This window comes from Poecilia latipinna, unplaced genomic scaffold (genome assembly GCF_001443285.1).
Source record: "Poecilia latipinna isolate Pla-1442-1.1 unplaced genomic scaffold, P_latipinna-1.0 Scaffold1296, whole genome shotgun sequence".
Classification (NCBI taxonomy): domain Eukaryota; kingdom Metazoa; phylum Chordata; class Actinopteri; order Cyprinodontiformes; family Poeciliidae; genus Poecilia; species Poecilia latipinna.
Window position 1 is genome coordinate 200,969 of NW_015113912.1, and position 18,325 is coordinate 219,293.

Consider the following 18,325-nt stretch of genomic DNA (forward strand, 5'->3'; position numbering starts at 1 on the left):
TTGAATTGATGTTGGCTGATGGAAAACAAGAAGACAAACAGAGCAGCAGAGCAAGATCCTCTAAGTAACTACATCTGAATCAGTGTTTTAGAAGAGAAGACCAGTTTGACTGCATAAACATTTCTCTAAAAGATACAGCGATAAACAGCCTAACACATAAACTGAGCTAGATATAAACACATATACCACAAGCTCAGACAAATGTCAAAGCCCAGTGCTTCCAAGAAAACTGTTCATTCCTCCTCACACACTTCCACACCCATACACATAATCTGACAAATACACATAAACACAGCTCAGTATCTTTGCAGAGAGATGTACTGTGCCATAAACACTGGGCCATAACTCCATACACCGCAAAAGACAAAAAAAAAATGCTCTCAGCATGTATAAAGCCAGAGTTAATCAGTACCTCCATCTAAGGGAGTTCCCCTAAAATTTCACACTCACTATGCATCAGAGTGTGGGAGACGGGAGATGGTTAAGTGTTGAAATGACCTCATGCACACATATCACCTTGACACTGTTTGCATGTAGATTTCTTCTCTTTTCATACACACACAAATATGAACACACACGTGGCGGAAAGGTCATCAAACTCAACAGCCTCTTGCTCTGGTCGGGGCTCTGCTGCTTTTGTTTGAGCTAAATCCTCTTCCTCACCCAGCAGCTACCGCAGCACCAGCTCAGCACATAGCTGCCCCTCTGTTTGTGCTGGGAAATCAGATAGTGACTCCATGGCCAATCAGTGGTTTTGGATTACGCACATGTCAGTGGATGTATGTTTTTAAATGCGATCATATAGGTGTTTGAACAGAGGCTGGGATTTTGACATTCCTGTTCTGATAAATATACATGTCCATGTGTACCTGATTTAGAACGTATTAGTGCTGATCTTTAAAGCGCAACCTGCAGCACGCACTCTGAAAGTTCACAGCAACATCCAAACCAAACACGCAGCATTTAGCAGAATAACGCAAAGCAATCAATATTCCAAACTGTGAACTGGATTATTACCACACAACATCCAGGCTTCTATATAGCTATATAGCTGGGGGTTTCTCTTGAAAATATTATTAGTGGCTTACCTGCAGTAAATAAACTAACAATGCATTTAAGTAACATCAGATATAAAGAAGGGCTTTCATCTATAAATATGAAATATGGCATAAAAATAAATGGATAGAGTTGTGTTACATTTGAGTCTTTGACTTGACTTAAATGCTTGAACTTGAGCACAAAAGAAATTACAGAAGACCCCCCATAATTACAGAGGTTGGGGACCACAGCTGCCCACGAAAAGCTAAAATCTGCAGATGCGTGATACCCTCTTGGAAAATATATAAATACTTGTTTTAATTGTTCAAAACACAAATACACCTCAGTATGATTCAATGTACACATTGGAAACTGTCTTAACACAACTGCAGAAGCTAATATCTACAGGTTTCCTTATTTTTGCATTTGGGGTTACAGACAATCAGCGACACAGACAAATAATGGTGCTACTGAATTGAGTGCTTCGCTGTCGTCAATAGCATGTCAAGCAGCATTGGCTTAGGTATTTCAGCTTACCAAGCTGCATTTGCTTTGGAAAAACAGAAAATAGGCACATTTTCCGTGAATAATTTGAAGTCTCATTCCACAGGAAAATCCATGAATAGGGGAATATGCGAATACTGAACTGTGAAAGTTGGCAGTTCACTGAATAAAAAATCTTCATATTTTTGCTTTGAAATGGTTTCCATACAGTCTTCCTAATCTCCACATGTGAAGATCTATTTTCTTTGTGAAGCTTATGTTGAACCTCATCCCAGGGATCTGTTGCCAGATTAACTAAGACACGTAACCTTGTACAGTACTTTTTGAGTAGTACCAACTACTAAGAACACTTTACACTAGAACCAAATTCACCCAATCACACTCACAAATGTGCACACATTCATACACTGATGCACAGATCTTTAGAGGTAAAGTGCCTCGCCCGTCTTTTTTCTTCAGTGAGTTGGTGCAGCTACCTACGCGTTTCAGAACATCAACACATTGTTGATCATGGTTAGCCAAAAATCTGCTTTTGACAGCTTAATTCATTCTTTTTGTACCATTTCCTAACTGTTAGCTAAACTTTGTGTTGCTGAGAGACGACTAGCACACACATGTGGCGACTGTAGGCTCAGCGCAGTCTGGGATTGATCATGTCTCATTAATAATTGGGATTAATTAAGAGCCCAAAAACAGGGCAGAGCCAAAATCTGTACCAGCTTGCACATGTGCGTGATTTTGTGTCCATTTTCATGGAGATAGATGAGAGTTTAGGCAGAATGTATGCATGTGTATTTGTGGGAACATGTGGGTAAATGACTATTTGCTGAATAAATGAGGAATGTCCTGTCTGGGACTCTGAGCACGCATTAGATTGGTTTTAGAGGTATGTCGTTTCAGAGTGTGCGCGCATATGTCTCATTTCCATGGCTCAATATTTGCCATGGAGAAAATCCCGGCCTTTAGCCTAATGAAGGAAACTAATCATGTCCACTGCAATCACACACGTACACACTTTTTATTACTGAGTACACACTAGCAGTGTGACTGGTGTGTGAGTGAAGGAAGGGACGAAGATGGGGCAAGAATAAAAGGGTGTGAGCTAGACCAAAGGGGATGGAGAGGAAAGAACCCATTATGTACCCATAATACTTCTGTCTGCGGTCTAAAGCCTGTGCTTTGTTTTGAGTCAAAGCCAAGACAAGAAAGACCAAACCGACTCTTTCTACTGACACTGATCACTTCTCACTCTGCTAGGGAAAACATTAACGCTCTCAAAGGAAAAGGTGATCTCAAGATTCTTAAGATGTTCTGGGGAAATTGGAAAACAACATAACTACCATAGAGTCATCTCAGTCAGAATGAACTTTCCCTTTATTTGTTTATTCGTCTCTAATATATTCTTTTTTTTAAGGATCATGAAGGATTAATGAAATCTGGGTATTTACACTGATTACACCAAATATCCCAAAAATAATGAGTTCAATCAACATCAGGAAGATGACGAGATAATTATAATTAGAGGAAATACAAACAAGCCAACAGTTTTTCCAGAAGGTTACACTCACTTTCTCAGATAAATCAAATAGCTGTTTATAATTTAGGATCAAATTCAGGACATAGCTGTGATTGAGCTCCTCGTTGATGCTGTCTGTTTCAAGCAGTGTTTCTTTTTCATCAGTTTAACTTTAACAGGACTACAGGCAAAGCCATCCATAAACAATTTTAACAGATTTCTAACATAATTTACAATATGAATGTTTTATGATGTATAGTAATAATATATGTGTGGTACATCTGTTAACTTTTTGCAAGTTTGCAAGTCTATTTGCTTTGAATTTAAGTCAAGTGAAAATACACGTTAGAAGAAACACAACATAAGGTAACATGTTTCTGCGACAACAATTTGAATTTTGTGCTGTCAGTCTTGTTGAAGTGGTATGTGTCGCCACACACAGAGAGATGTGTCTGCTCTCAGTCTGCTCACCCACAATGAAGCCCTGAGCATAGCACACACACATATGCACAAGGACACAGTACGTTTTTATAAATAGTGGCAGCTGACGAATCCTCCCCCCGCTTTGACCCTTAAACTCTTGCTCTACCGTCTGTACCCCCCAAGCTAATTGACACGTCTCCTCTGATAAACTGTCTGCACATCCTCTAAAAACACACACAGAAGCTCCCCTTGAAATAACACAATGCATTACTGCAATCTGTCATTCAAGAAAGATCAATATTAAAAGAAAATAGTGCTTTTTATGTAAATTATGTAGTGCCTAAATTACAAATCAGCACATTTTACAAACGTGAATAAAAGTAGAAAAGTCAAACAGGTAAAGGCATACAGAGGACGTGACAGGGCGAGGAGTTCAGTAGGGGCTCTAATAAAACACATGTTACCTATTGGGTTTTGCACTGGGCAGAGGATAGAGAAAGAGGCCTACACTTCCCAGGCAGCCGGTGGAAAAGTACACTCTACAATTCATTGCTTCCTTCACGCCAAATTAAAGGTCCCTTGTTTAAAAAAAAAATGGGGGTAGGGGTGAGGTTGAGGGAATTCAAGGGGGGGAGCAACAAAAAAGAGCTTTTATTACAAAGAAAAACATTCTATGATCACCACAAAAACTGCTATGCTTCTGTCTATAGGAGCAAATTTATACTCAGAGCAGAGTTTTAACATTGTGAAACAGGTTTTCAGCATTTTTAGCTTATTGACTTTGGTGCATCTTTAAGTGTGTAATCACATTTTTCTGGGACAGAATAAATTTATTCAGAAAGAATAAAGTACATTATGCAAACATTTTTGATATCCTTAAAAAGCTTAGTAATGCAGTACAAAATGCACAAATTTACATGGTGGCGTGCTTCACCTATTTTCTATAAAATCTATTGAGGTAAACTATCTTAAATGTACAAAAACGTATGTTTTCTAATGTGGTGTTGCATATTTTACTGACTATTAGTACATCACTTCATCAGAGTCAGGTTATCCAATAACATAATCATATCACTTTATGTTTGCTAGTGTGGATAATGGGTCTCTATTGATAAGAAAAAGGATCTTAGCTGAATAGAAAACAATTCTAAATCCATCAATGTTAGCATAATTTCCAAATTAGATTTCTGCAGATTCTGCAGAAAAATGCAGGACAAATAAATAAATAAATAAATAAATAAATTTACCTAATTTTTCAAGATCACTAAATTTGTAAAAGGGTCTCTTTAGCAGAATGCATACAATATTTTGATTACAAGCACTGTTTATAATAAGTAAATAACCATGTAAGGAAAGTACAAGTCAAGTCTCAAAGGCATGTTAAAAAGACTGCATATCGACATGAGCTTAGGAGTAATTAGTGAGTAATTTATTTTCATAAAATGTGTATCAAAGTATAAAAACCCAACAAATATATTTTGCTATGTGCTTATTTATAAATTTTAAAAATTAAGTTAACTCCATTATGGAAATTTACAGGAGTCATACCATGTATGGTTTAAATGACCCATGAAATGTACAAAGTGAACTATTAGCACCCATAAAATGTAGCAGATTAATGGCTTTTCAGCTGAAAATAGCTGCTGTAGGCCTAATGTGAAAATCAGCAGGAGGTGTAAAGGCTGGTTTCACCAAGATGGAAGCTGCATTTCCTACATGGGCCTCCCAGAGGAAGAGCTTTCATTCCTTCTGTAAGGTTCCCTCAGGAGCCGGGGTCTGAATGGACACTACTGCATAAACACCGGCTCTCTACCACATGTTACATGACCTGAGGGGAACACACAAATACACATCTGGGTTTCCAGCTCTCAAAGACTGTCTGGTTTGTTGATGGTTATCGTAGTGAGAACGGTTCCTGCCTCTCCCTTTTTTGCCTCTTTATACCTCCCCTTACTATCCCTAAGTCTGTTTCTTTTCCCATCCCTCTTCTGTTTTCTACTCCCTCTTATCCATAATTTACAGAACTTATCAACACGCCTTTGATAAATCAAACTGCATGGACGAAACTCCCTGTTGCATCATCCTGGCTACATAAACATATACATTTTTCCCAAAGTAGTTGCTGTTGTTCAATTCAAATATTTTGTTTAGGCCTTGTGGTAAATAAGAGAAACTCAACATTCTTGATTGTGCAAAGATTGTGTAAATTATATCTTTGAAGTTTGAACACACTGAGGCATATGTGAAAAGATGAGGGAAACACAGAGTGAGTTTGTGTAAATACATCAGTACAGATTTCCTGTCTCAACATCTGTTCTGTATGTTACTTTCAGTTTTCACGACTGTAGACAGTTCAGTGCTTTATGATTTAAACAACATCATCCAGAAGGTACATGTTGTAACAAACCTGACTAAAACTTAATGTAAAAAAAAAAAAACATTGTCGAATAAATGGGTACTTTAAAAAAATAATAAAAAAAAAATCTTATGCTTTTATTAAGGTCACTAAGGTCAACCAATCAAGGCAAATGTATTGTTTCCTATTCCTGATGTAGGGATGGATGTTCAGTTTGCCATTGTGTTTTTTTTTTGTGTGTGTGTGTTTTAAATTGAGCTAAAGTCACTGTTGCATGTATTTTTACATTTTTCTTTTAGTTTGCTCTGCTTACTTCAAGCTAAAGCTATAGCACAGACCATGCCCTACATAGTAGACATTCAGTTCTTCTCAATCTAGGAGTTGTGCTCCACTCCATATCCTCTACCTGGAGGAACCCAAGTGGTTCCCAGACCAGAAGGGACATAAAGTCATTCCTAATGCATCTAAGTCTTCATCAGGGTTTCTTCCAAGTGAAATGTGGTGTGCATGTTAAGGGGGACCTATTATGCAAAATCATATTTTGCACATTTTTGTACTTCCAATTAGGTCTCAACTGTTTCTGAAAATAGCCCAAGCGCTTTAGAAAACCACTCAGATTTTTTCAGGTAATATGATAACGTTTTACGGTGTCTTGAAAGTAAGACATTTCAATAACCTCCCGATTGTTAAGTCACAAATGACAGGCACTGCACCATTACATTGTAACCCAAGTGATGGTCACCTGGTTTTACCACTGAACAACGGCTGCTGGAAAAGAGTGTTTTATTGTATACTTAACATCCCAGAATTACTTGCCATATCATTGTTGGTTGTGGAGGAGGCTCTACTTCTTCTGCTTTTGTGTCAGATTTGAGGGCAAAAATATAAGTTTGAATAATTGCACAACAGTTTCCAGCCACTTTCATATGAGTGTAAAAGTTGAGTTGGTGGGGAGTAACCATATGACAGCAGCAACATATTTGGATTTTAAGTGACAAGAGGCCCTAAAACAGCTCATTCTGAAAGGAGTTCAAAACTGAGCAGACTAAAATCCTATTATCTTAGAATGATTTTGTGCAAAAAATGTAATGAACATGTTTTGTAGAGCAGATAGACCTACCCTAACCTGTTCAAGGAAGTATAATAGGTCCCCTTTAAAATTAAAGATGGGGGCATCCAGGGACTACACAGATCTGCACTGCCTTAAGTGTCTCCTTTTGATGCAGAGGATTAACAGCTCTTATTTTGCTCCCTTTCCCACTAGGCTGTGTATCACTGCAGAGGATGGTTTGATCTTAGTAGGTTTTTAACATTGAACAAATAAAGTGAAAGTCACTTCAGGAGCTGTTTTTTAGATAACAGACAAAGATGATATTTTGAGGAGAAGGTACATCCTAAAAATACCCATATGTCCCAAACTAAACAACTCTTACAGTTGAATCAACCACAGTGTTTGCCTGATAAACCTCATCAGTGGCTTCTGAGGTCCAGAGAAGGATAGACCAGGTCAGTGAGGACATGTTGCACAATATATATTGTGAAGCCCTGGGATTAACAATGGATACTCACTGGTTCAGTGAAGATGTGAGCATTGTTCACTATGTAATCCACAACACTCCTGATGTTCCAACACATCGTAATTTTTTTTATCTCTTTGTGTCAACACAACTGTACCTTTTATAAAAATAGATGTTTTATTACTCCCATCTTGGCTCACCCCACCTGCATTATTCTGCTTCTATTTATGGCCGAAATTTCAACTGACCGCTTGTCAAACAAATTGGAAGCGATGACATGATTTGTGATGGTGAAATCTAGTGGTTCTCCATGGATCCTGGAACAAGATAAACTGATCCAGATTAATGAGTTCTATAATTGATAAGAACAACAAGGTCATTTATGTAAATCCTTTTCTGATAGACTCCAAGACATTCTCAAATAAATGATCCATCAAAGACAAATGCTACATAAATGAGCAATACCAATATGACATGTCTGAGTAGCTGTTGCAAAGGTTAAAAATCTTACATTTTCCATTGCGTGGTTCAACAAGTCTATATAATGCAGTGGTCTACCTTGGTACCAGACTGGTCGACAAATATTTGGAGTGCCATTCTCTTCTCTATCTGTAATCACAGCGAGCATTAGCCTCCGACTAAGAATAGCTGATCAGATAATACTACTGCAAAGACATTAGTGGAACATTACACACACATTAAACAGCCAAGCATCCTATCATTGCTCCGACAACACAACCAGAGCCAAAAAAGACTGTTCATCAGATGAAGCGATAGCCGTGTACTTGGGATTCAGTTGGTGTTCACAAGCTTTGGAGTTCAAGAACAAAGGAAAGTACTGCTACTGATGTTGACAAGCTGAGACCTCAGAGTTTGAAATTTGACAGGTAATTAAAATGATGACGTTCTCAAATTTATTTCTAAGTCTGCTTTTTAAAGAAAGGTAAGTATTCACTTTTTCTTCAGTCTCTCAACTCTGACATAACCCATCAGGTTTTATCCCTCTTATTTCTAAACTTGTTCTCTTCTTGTTGACTGAGAATCCTTCAACTTTCACAGCAGGGTTGTGTTTTACATTTCTTATTTTCTAATTTGTTAGGTTTATTTGGAAGAACATTAAATTGTTCATGCGTCCTATAAAAACTTTTAGCATTATGTTTTTTTTTCTCAGAAGTTCTTGTCAGATCTTACTCTGCTTTCATGAATAGACTCATTAGGTTCAGGGGCAATATTTGTCTGTATTTTATCTGGGGTAGCAAGTAAGTAAGTAAGTATTTAAACAAATAACGACCATTATAGCTCTGTCCTTGCATTTTTATGTTCTAAATTTCTGAGGAACTCGTGGTCTTTATTCAATTTTAAGGGGCATGACATGCACCATTTCCTATATCAACAATGTGTTTAAAATATAAAGCCAAAGAAAATGCTTTTAAAAAGGAGGCCTGTTTATCTACATGTGGAGATAAGTTGGCTTTAAGAAAGCAAAAAATATTCAGCAGATAACAGGAAGGCTAACAGAATACAGTAAAGTTGCTCCTTAACTCCTTTTGAACTTTTAATCCCCATCATTGAGCATACTGGATTTGTAAATGTTCACAGCTGTTATAGAAATCTGTTGGTCTCTTAAGGCACAGACATTCTGGAAAGAATACATGAAAAGAAACTGCTGGGCTAGTAGTTGCCAACAAAATATGAGCATTTGTTCTTTAAATTTTCAAACTTGGGATTTTGAAAATATCTTTATATTTTTAATTTATTTTTATTTTCAAGAAAGCCTCTTACATTTAAATTAAATGAAACATGCTGACACCTTCACCTTGTTATGCTAGACCACTCTACACATTGTGTAATGTTCACACCCACTTTTATAGACTCAAAACGTCATTAAACATTTACACACTCGCTATTATGTGCACACACATCTAGCATTCAGGCTTAGTTTAATAAGCCACATTTTATTCCCCATCTGCAAGGACACTTAACCTCAGAATGTCTGTGTAAATGTGGGTGAGGGTTTGTGGATGGCCAAACAAGAGCTCATTCTCTGTCTGTGTTTTTATTCATGGGGGGTGAGCCTTGAATAGAGAGACCTCTATCTGTCACACCCATCAAAAACCACAAACACACACATAGAAGAGAGACTCATGGGTCAGAAACTCAAGGCCTTAGCCCCAGATGATGCTGTTAGGGATGAGGAAACCTGCCTGCTGGGCACGACGTGTTCATGTACGAGTGCAGAAGCTGGATGTGACCACCAGCCACAGTGTGCCACAGTAAAATCAGTAGCTCTGTTCACTGTGGTACCGTTTCAGGACTGTGTGATTTATCTATGCTGATATAAGTCTCCTCTGGCTTCTTAATGAGTTATTACAAGTATCTTTACCTGTGAAGCTTCTCTCTGCTACTGGCCTTATAACTAACCTGGAAATGAGAGGATTTGGCTGCAGTAAATAGTGATAATTTACACAGAATTCCTTCTGCACATTAAAAGCTGGAGGCTGTGACTTCATATTAGACAAATTCAAAACTCATGATTAGCAAACAGTTATTATAATAAACTTCCTAAAAGCAGATACTGAAGACACAAATCTGCCAGTAGGCACACTGTAATTTAGTTGATATCTATTATCCCATAATTTATGAGTATTTTGATGTCAAATTTGTGTAATTATTACTATGAGTTAGGGTTACAGTGCAATTGTTTTCAGGGCAGCAGAGCATCCTCTCAAATCATCATGAAGCGCAGGCATTTCCAACTTTTTCCTCAGTCTTTTATTTTGTAGATGTGGCTGTATTCCCTCTAAGAATGGATGGTTCACCTGATGTGTATCAACCTACTCAGCTGACTGAGTACCAGTTCATAAATTTCCAAAAGTGTCCACAGCACAGTATAATATTCTTCCAGATTCCTGTTGCAGAGATTAAAAAGCAATTAATTAATTACCAATTACTTTAGATGTCTACAGGACATCAAAAATTATCTAATGTTGTTAATTTACTGTTCAGAAGGAAAATGCATCACATTAAAAAAGATTCATCAAGTATTGGTGCACATTTGTACCAAGAATACCCAATCTTAAATTACAGATAAGGCAGAAGATTTCCAAATCTTTCTATTGAATGTCCCTTTTTGCTGTGGAGACACTTGGTGAATAATCAAGAAAATCTACCAAATTCACTATCAAATCATAAGTGCTTGGAAACAGATTATGAGTATGTTTCATTTTCCTGAAATATTTCAAAAAATGCTTTGTGTCAATCTATTTTTTCAGAGTCTGACTCATATCCTTCTCCTTATCTGTATTTTGAGAAGCTTTCCAAGAGGACAATAATGAGCAACAGCTTTTATCTGGATTCATTGCTTAATGGATAGATCTTAACAACATGCTAATGCATAAAGAACATTGCTAATGGGTGAAGAATAGCACAGCAGCTAATGGTAAACGTTGAGGGGCAACACTAATGTGCTTGAAAGGCTGCTGCAAATTAGCAACAGAAACTGTCAGAGTAATGTTTAGATGTAGAGTGTGTACGAAGTGGAGTGTGGCGATAATATGAAGTCTTAGCTGTTTCAAATTTTTAGTGATTTGGTCGTTTATACCCAGTTTTTTTCAGTGATAAAATGAGTCGTCTGCATGACTATTGAAGATACTTTTTACCAGCATTGCAATTTATTATAATTTTCAATAATGTACTTGCAGTTCGTTTAGGTCGAAAATGGAAGGAAGTTGTGACATTAGGATAAGAAATAGTGAAGAGGACCTGGAGCTGGACAAAGCTCTGGCCTGAAGGATAGTAGCTATGGGAGGATTTCTAAGCAACCTGTCATGAGGTGGGGTTGTTGGTGGTGAGGAGAGACGCTGAGACCCAGGTTATAGTGATGATGAAGATATTTAATGATGAAGATGCTCAAACAGTCCAGCACAGGCAGCACGGCAGAGAGACAGGCACACAGCCAAATACCGGTAGCAACTGGTAAACAGGACTTAAACGAGAGCTAACGCTTTCCAGGACTTAACAGTTCTACTGGAGGCGAACACTAGACGTGAGACAAACGACAACGACAAACTTAGACAAGGACCCGACGAGGAACACAGACAACAGGTGGGTTTAAATACACACGGGGTAATTAAGGAAACGAGACACACCTGGGGATCAATCAACGGGGAGGACAGGACAGAGACTCACAGGGAAACAGGAAAACATAGAAAAACTCAAAATAAACACAGATCATGACACAACCAAAGCAGACCACAGGCAGGGATCTGACATTGCCTTTGATAAGGCCTCTACAGACTCAAATATAAGATCAAGTAAGACACCAAAGTTAGGTCCAAGTTCAAATTAACTTCAAAGAAAATAAGGCAAAAGTAATCTTAAAATTTACAATAAACTGTTAAAATGTATTTATATTGATGTCTAATCCCAATGTGCTAGGAACAAAACAAGACATGAACGTGTTCTTTCCTGTTTTCGCATGTATGACTGCGTATGGTTGCATGTGTGAATCTGTGGTCTGGATCATGTCTGTGATCCCAGGTGGGCTGCAGGGGAGGAGCACAACAACAAAAAGAGATGCAGCGGCAGGAAATAGAAGGAAGACACTCTCCCTTCTCCCTTTTATCTTTCTCCTAGCCCTCTGTTTCAAGAGGAAAAACAAGGAGTGTGCTCTACCCTTCTCTCTCCCTGTGTCCAATTCTCAGACATCGTTTGATGCCTTTCAAGTCAACCAGATGAGCTTTCCGGTTGCCAGGTACCCTAACAGGAAGATCTGTGCATGCAGGATTTGGCATGAGGCCTAATTACTTTTAAGTCTTAGACAGGTAGGCGGAAGGTGTATGTGAGTATTTCTTTGTGTAAGAAAATATGAGCTTTGAACTGATTTGTTCTCTGTTACCTTGTTCCTGGTTTTTATGGGAGCTGTAAGCAGGCCAGTGGATCTGAAGGATTTTCTGGCACTTTGCCACCATCAGATAGGACAGAGCATATACTCTACAGAAGAGTTGAGTCTAAACCCTGCTTGGAAAACACAACAGTGTTTGTATAATATGTAGTTCTTTTTGTTAAACGGTGATGAGATTTAGTAAATAACAGAGTTCAGGCTTTATCAACTTCATTATTCATTTGAAATGACCTTAAAAAGCAGTTAGCTTAAAGGTTAATGACAGGAAGATTGATGTGATATATTTTAATCCTCATGATCTCGGCTACTACTGTTGATCTCTCTTCACCTATCTAGGATCAAAAAATTGCCTCAAACTTGATTTATGTCAATTCAGCTATCAAATCCTGCTTTTTTTTTTTTTTTACCTGTGGCAAATGGCCAAAACAAAGTCTGTCTGGAAGTACAGACTTCAAACTTATGCATCCCTCCTACAACACCTGATTCAAAGGTTAAATTACCTTCTTGGCTTGTCAGTTAGTTTTAAAAAGGCCATTAAGCATTCCTTTGATTCAATTTGCAATGTTTGGGAATCATCCAAACATTGCAAGGTCGTGGCACATGAGGACAGAAGTTGCAGACGCGTGCCATGTCCCATCATGCTCTAAGCCAGCTGACCAAATATTTTTGATTCTCCCCAAAACCTCCTCCAAAACCAGAGGGGACAGTCTTATCAGTTGTTGTTCAAAGTTGTGGCAAAAGCTCCTGATGAGTGTTAGGCAGGCTCCACGTCTTACTGTTTTTAATTCCCATTTAACCCTATTTTACTATTACACTGTCTTACTTGCTTGTGATTTTATCGCAATCCTGTTATTATTATTATTTTTTTTTTTGCTTTACTCTAGCTTTATTTGCATGTTGCTTTATTGTACAGTACTTTGGTCAGCTGCAATTATTGTTTTTAAATATCCTTAATAAAAGTCCCAACTGTGTGTGCAAGTATGCTCAATTTCTTTCTGTCTGTCTATCAGAACACGTCAGGAAATGATGTTATGCTCATTCATTTTGCTACTTCCCGAATCATTTCCCCTCAAACTCCTTCCTGGTTTTCTCTTAAGCACAAACCACAGACATGATCAGGAGCTTTCCCTGGCAAACAATACTAATTACAGATTTTTATTTGTAGTTCTGCCCTGTAATAATGGCGTCTATTGGTGTGTGTGTGTGTGTGTGTGTGTGTGTGTGTGTGTGTGTGTGTGTGTGTGTGTGTGAGTGAGTGAGTGAGTGAGTGAGTGAGAGAGAGAGAGAGAGAAAGAGAGATAAAGCAAATGAGAGAAATAGTCACAAAAGGAAAAACGTGTTAAGTCTCTTTTTTGATATTAAGCCTTAGTTCACCATACACAAACACAGACATAAAGCCCAACTGGGAATAAACTTAGGTCTGAAGCACTGTTCTTATGCAGTGTCTTTGTACTGAGCTTACAGCAGATGAAAAAGTAATATCACCAGTCTTGTGGTGTTTTCAAAGCCAGATGTAGACTAGCAGCTGTAATATACAATGCCCCATGTGAGCTACCTGATGTTTTCCTGTTCTGAGGACACAGCAAAGTTCAATGGGTATAGCATGTAATGGAGGACACTAGGTTTTAAAGTTTACATTGGCCCAATAAAACAAATTTGTACAATGCAATTCTGATAATAAAGTTAAAATGATTTATCTGTGTTTTCTTTTTGTTGTTGCAGTTATTCTTATGAGACTAATACCGCTGTGACAGGAAATGAAACATGTACAACATAAGATGATTGATTTTAATATTGTCAACCTATGATAACTCTACAAGGACAGTTCTGGTCTTAAAGGAACAGGGATGCTAATCAGAGCATCATCAATCTCTATGAAACATTATCTTGTGCATAATGTCAAGTATTTCTTGTAGCCAGGTAAATCTAGAGTCTCAATATCCATCAGTATTTACACTATGAGAAAAAAAAAAAGTACTTTCTACAACACTTTGCAAAAACACAAACACACTGGATCTCCATTGTCTTTTTTGTTGAAGAAATCTTGTATGAATCCAAACCTAGTATAACTTGCATCTCCTGCAAATACCTGCCCACCAATTCCAGTGACAGCTTAAGTAATCTTGATGAATCTTCTCCTGCTACATTTCCATTTCATAACTATTGCTCCTGACTCAACTTGAAACAAGCCACAACTTCTTTAATACCAGAGTGAGTTACTGTAGCCACTGATTGAGGCTGAGCCACCAGATGTAGCTACATTCTTTAAAGTGTTCTTCATGAGGATTTCTTCGCATTGTAATAAACTGTAATCATGAGATTTTCCAAAAAAATAAATACATTCATTTACTTCTAGGTAACTGTCACATAACATGAAGTTGATAAATTAGAAGAGCAGTTAAATGCTTTTGTGAAATCAGTTTTTTACCAGAAGGAAACCTTTACGAAGTTGAAGCCATGCCTCCCCCTTAAAGGCCTGGAAAAACTTCTCCATGCTTTCCTAATGTATTGTCAAGACTTCTCTAATGGCCTTTAAGTCTGTCTAGATCAATTCTCTCTGCATTGTTTAAACTCTGTTGAAAATGCAGCGGTACATCTTTTAACTGGCACCAAAACACCATGAAGAAATGACTCCAGACTTGTAATCTAACAACCGGCTTCCTCTTAGCTCCTGAATTTATTTTAAATGCTGCGGTTTTTAAGGCTTTAAGAGATGTACTTCTGTAATACTTAGGTGAAACTCTGCAGGAGAACGGCAGTCCAACAGTCGTTTTTTTCATGGTTGTTTCACAACTTGAATAAAAAACAATATGCTTCTGCAGCTGTCTCAAATCTGTGGAATAGGCTATCTTTCATTGACGCACTATGTAAACAGTACCAACATTTTAAACTTTGCTTAACACCATTTCTTTTATTAGATCATAATATCTAATAAGAATGTATGTGGTTCGACATTTGATTGTTGTTTTCTTCAAATGAAGGGGAAAATGAGGCTGATGACAGCTGACTGAGACAAACGCCTTGGAGAAATCTACAAATAAAGCAGCACAGTGCTGTTTTCCAAAGCAGACCACATTTTCTTTGTTCTTTTTACTGTATCTTAATTTCATGTTTCAACTGATTCTGATTTGGTCAGAATCTGTTGTTCTAGAATTGACTGCGGCATGAATAAATGAGTGAAAGTATTAAAAATGCTTGTAAGGACAGAGGGTTAGAGATGGTTGAGTATTTTGAGGGATTCTGTTTGATGAAGCAAAAATAGTTTATTCCAGACGACTTTTATTCTGTGGTTCCATCTTAACCACGTGATGTTTGTCTTGCTGTTTTTGTGGATGTATTTTGGTTGTGATAAAGAAATAAATTCATTAATACATAAAAGCGATCCCTGCTAATGCTGACAGACATCAAATCAGCTTTTAGAATTTTTTTAAACATTGTGTCCTAAAAACAGTCAATTGATTAATATTATTAAAGTTAAATCAATATGTGTGGTTGGTGACATATCAAAAAGGTAACAGCACAGCAAATGGAAGCTCAGTGAAAGATACACATGTGAAATCTGAGAACTTACTCCGCACACTGATGTGCTGCCTCGATGTACACTTTGTATATTTGCGTGTATCTAATGATCCTCCTGTCGCATTCTCAGTGTCTCCCACACCTCCCCTTCTCATTAGCGGTGACGCCTGAGTGGATTAACCACACACATGTGCACATCTAGCACACACAGACAAACCAGGCACTAATGAAAGTAGAGCCCATCAAAGAGAATCTGCTCGTGTTAAGGCAAGACAAACCATCATAAAACACTAGAAGCCCCTTTGTGGTAGTAGTGTGTTTCTGTGTGTGTGAGTCTTAGAGGCAGGAGCCAGCAAAGAAGATCTACTTTGTTTTACGTATGTTTATGCTTTTAGAATCCTGTGTATATCTACGACATCTGGTTATTGTTTTCAGGATTATATAAACTAGTAATACACTAAAAGAGATTAAACCCTACAAAAGAAGACAAAAATCAGAGACGGAAATGGAAATAAATATGAGAAGAAAACTCACTTAAGAATTGAACACAGACCAAGATATCTGCCTTTCTGATCTAATGTGATTCAATCAAACTGACAGATGGAAGAGCAGACTGAAAGAAGAGTATGGATGAAAATATACAAGTGGCAATCACAGGCCACAGAAATCCAACTGAGGATGTGAGTGTGATCCAATTTAAACAAACGCCAGTGGGAACAGACCTGCTTAGTATATGCCTGTAAAAGTGAAGACAGTTTTTCTTCTCTTCAAATGATTTCAGAAATATCCTGTCCATAAAACTGTTTTTTAAAAACATTTTACTCAAAAGGTTTGTACAACTGCAAACAAAACAATAGATGCTAACTAATAAAAAGTGGTGTAAATTAATAACAATGTTTAGCCAGATGTATCACAATTGTGCCATAAAAGCATAACAAATACTTTCAGAGACCTCCCTGCAACTACAGACTTTGACCATGATGAAAAACAACAACAAAAAGGCTCATTATCAAGAATGGCAGAGAATCTTACAGGTAACATGTAACAAGTAACATGTTTATATGAGAAAAAGAAAATCCCTCTTATTGAAAAAGCATCCCTCAAGGCTCTGTGATAGGCACAACACTTGTAATATTTCATAATGAATGTTCCAGATGCATCTCTCCAGCTTTGTGATGTTTATTGTCATGGAAACACAGTTGACCTAATGTGGTCATTTGCAGGTTGTTTTTGGCAGTCACAATTGTTCCACTGGAAAAAAAAAAACAAAACAAAACAAAAATAGACAATAATAAAAATCCAAGCAGTTATCTCTGCTTTATATCAACATGAGGTACTTAAATTAAACTTGCGCCTTCCTTTCTTTTGAACCATTTAAAATTTTACAGTGTCTAAAATGTATGCTCCATCCTTCTCTGTATGGATTTTGTACTTACATGATTTTAAATATGAAACTTTTTTTCATTTGTTTTACAGTACACAGGTGTTTCTCTCGATGATTAAATTTTAACTCAAGGGTAAAAAACGGCTAAAATGAAAAGGAACATGTTAGTAATCAATCTCAGCGACTCAACACAAGCTAATTCATTTAAACATTTCTTTAAGCATAAACGTTAGATCAGCTGATTCATATAAGGTTCAGTCATATAAGGTTTTTGCTGAATTTGATTGACAGCAGTGAGAGGTATAACACTGTCTGGTACAATGAGGAACATGATATAACATTGTACAGACACTGAACAGGTAGCGTCAAGGCTCTGGTCAGGATTTATTGTCATCTGTTAAGAATGAAGTTCTGATGAATTTTAAGATTATTTGGTTTGATAGAATGACCTATAAATGGAGAAAAATGTAAGTATTTAACTGCAAAGAAAAGTAGAAAATCAACTTACAGAGGACTACATGTTCCTACCTTTCTTGACTTTCTTCGACGGTTTCTTCTTGATGAATTTGGTCATTTCTTGTGCAGGTTCCAGCTCCTCCCCATCACCAGAAACCTCTGCTATTGGCTCAACACCTCCTGTGAGTAAAACATAAACAATAATACTTACATACTATGATATAATAGGTACATGTCTTAATGACATAGCTGAAAGAAGTGGAACATCTTCACAGAAGACAGGCACCACAAGATCTTTGTTTTCTTGTTTTACCAGGTTTTCAGCAGCTCATCAACCTTCTACCAACAAGCTGACGTTGCAAAATCCAAAACATTTAGAAAATCTTTTCAAGTGGGTATATTGTAAAACTAAAATTACACTTAGGCTGCAAATGTTATCCCCTAAGCTGCTAAAATAATTAGGTTGGTAGAAAAAAGTGCCTCAAAGTAAGAAGCAATTTTAAAACAGTTATTTTAATTGTGGGTACATAAGAAAAAAAAAACAAGGTTTTTAAAGGCCTTTTAAAACTTTTCAACGCCTGCTTTAAGATTCACATAGCCTAATCAGTTGTTCTCTAGACAAAACATGTAATTTATCAAAATAAGTAATTTATGTTCCAGACATGAACAAAATTCAGACTGTTTGCTTTCTGATTACACAGACAAAGGA

The 18,325-nt window shown here is 37.3% G+C and overlaps 1 protein-coding gene across 2 annotated transcripts in view; it reads right to left on the bottom strand.

The window, feature by feature from the left end:
• The window catches only part of LOC106961404 (nucleolar protein 58-like), a 57,170-nt gene extending 39,373 nt beyond the window's left edge, over positions 1-17,797 (bottom strand). The window contains exons 1-2 of one of the 2 annotated variants that reach the window (XR_001427768.1): positions 17,689-17,797; positions 16,940-17,027 (exon numbers count right to left, since the gene is read on the bottom strand). Coding sequence is in view for 1 of the 2 variants with exons in the window: in XM_015055124.1 (XP_014910610.1) it covers positions 17,689-17,734 (46 nt within the window). In the remaining variant the exon portion in view is untranslated. Of the gene's footprint in view, positions 1-16,939; positions 17,028-17,688 lie in introns of those variants that run through there. The other variant, XM_015055124.1, reaches the window with a different exon arrangement.
• Positions 17,798-18,325: the final 528 nt, after the last annotated feature.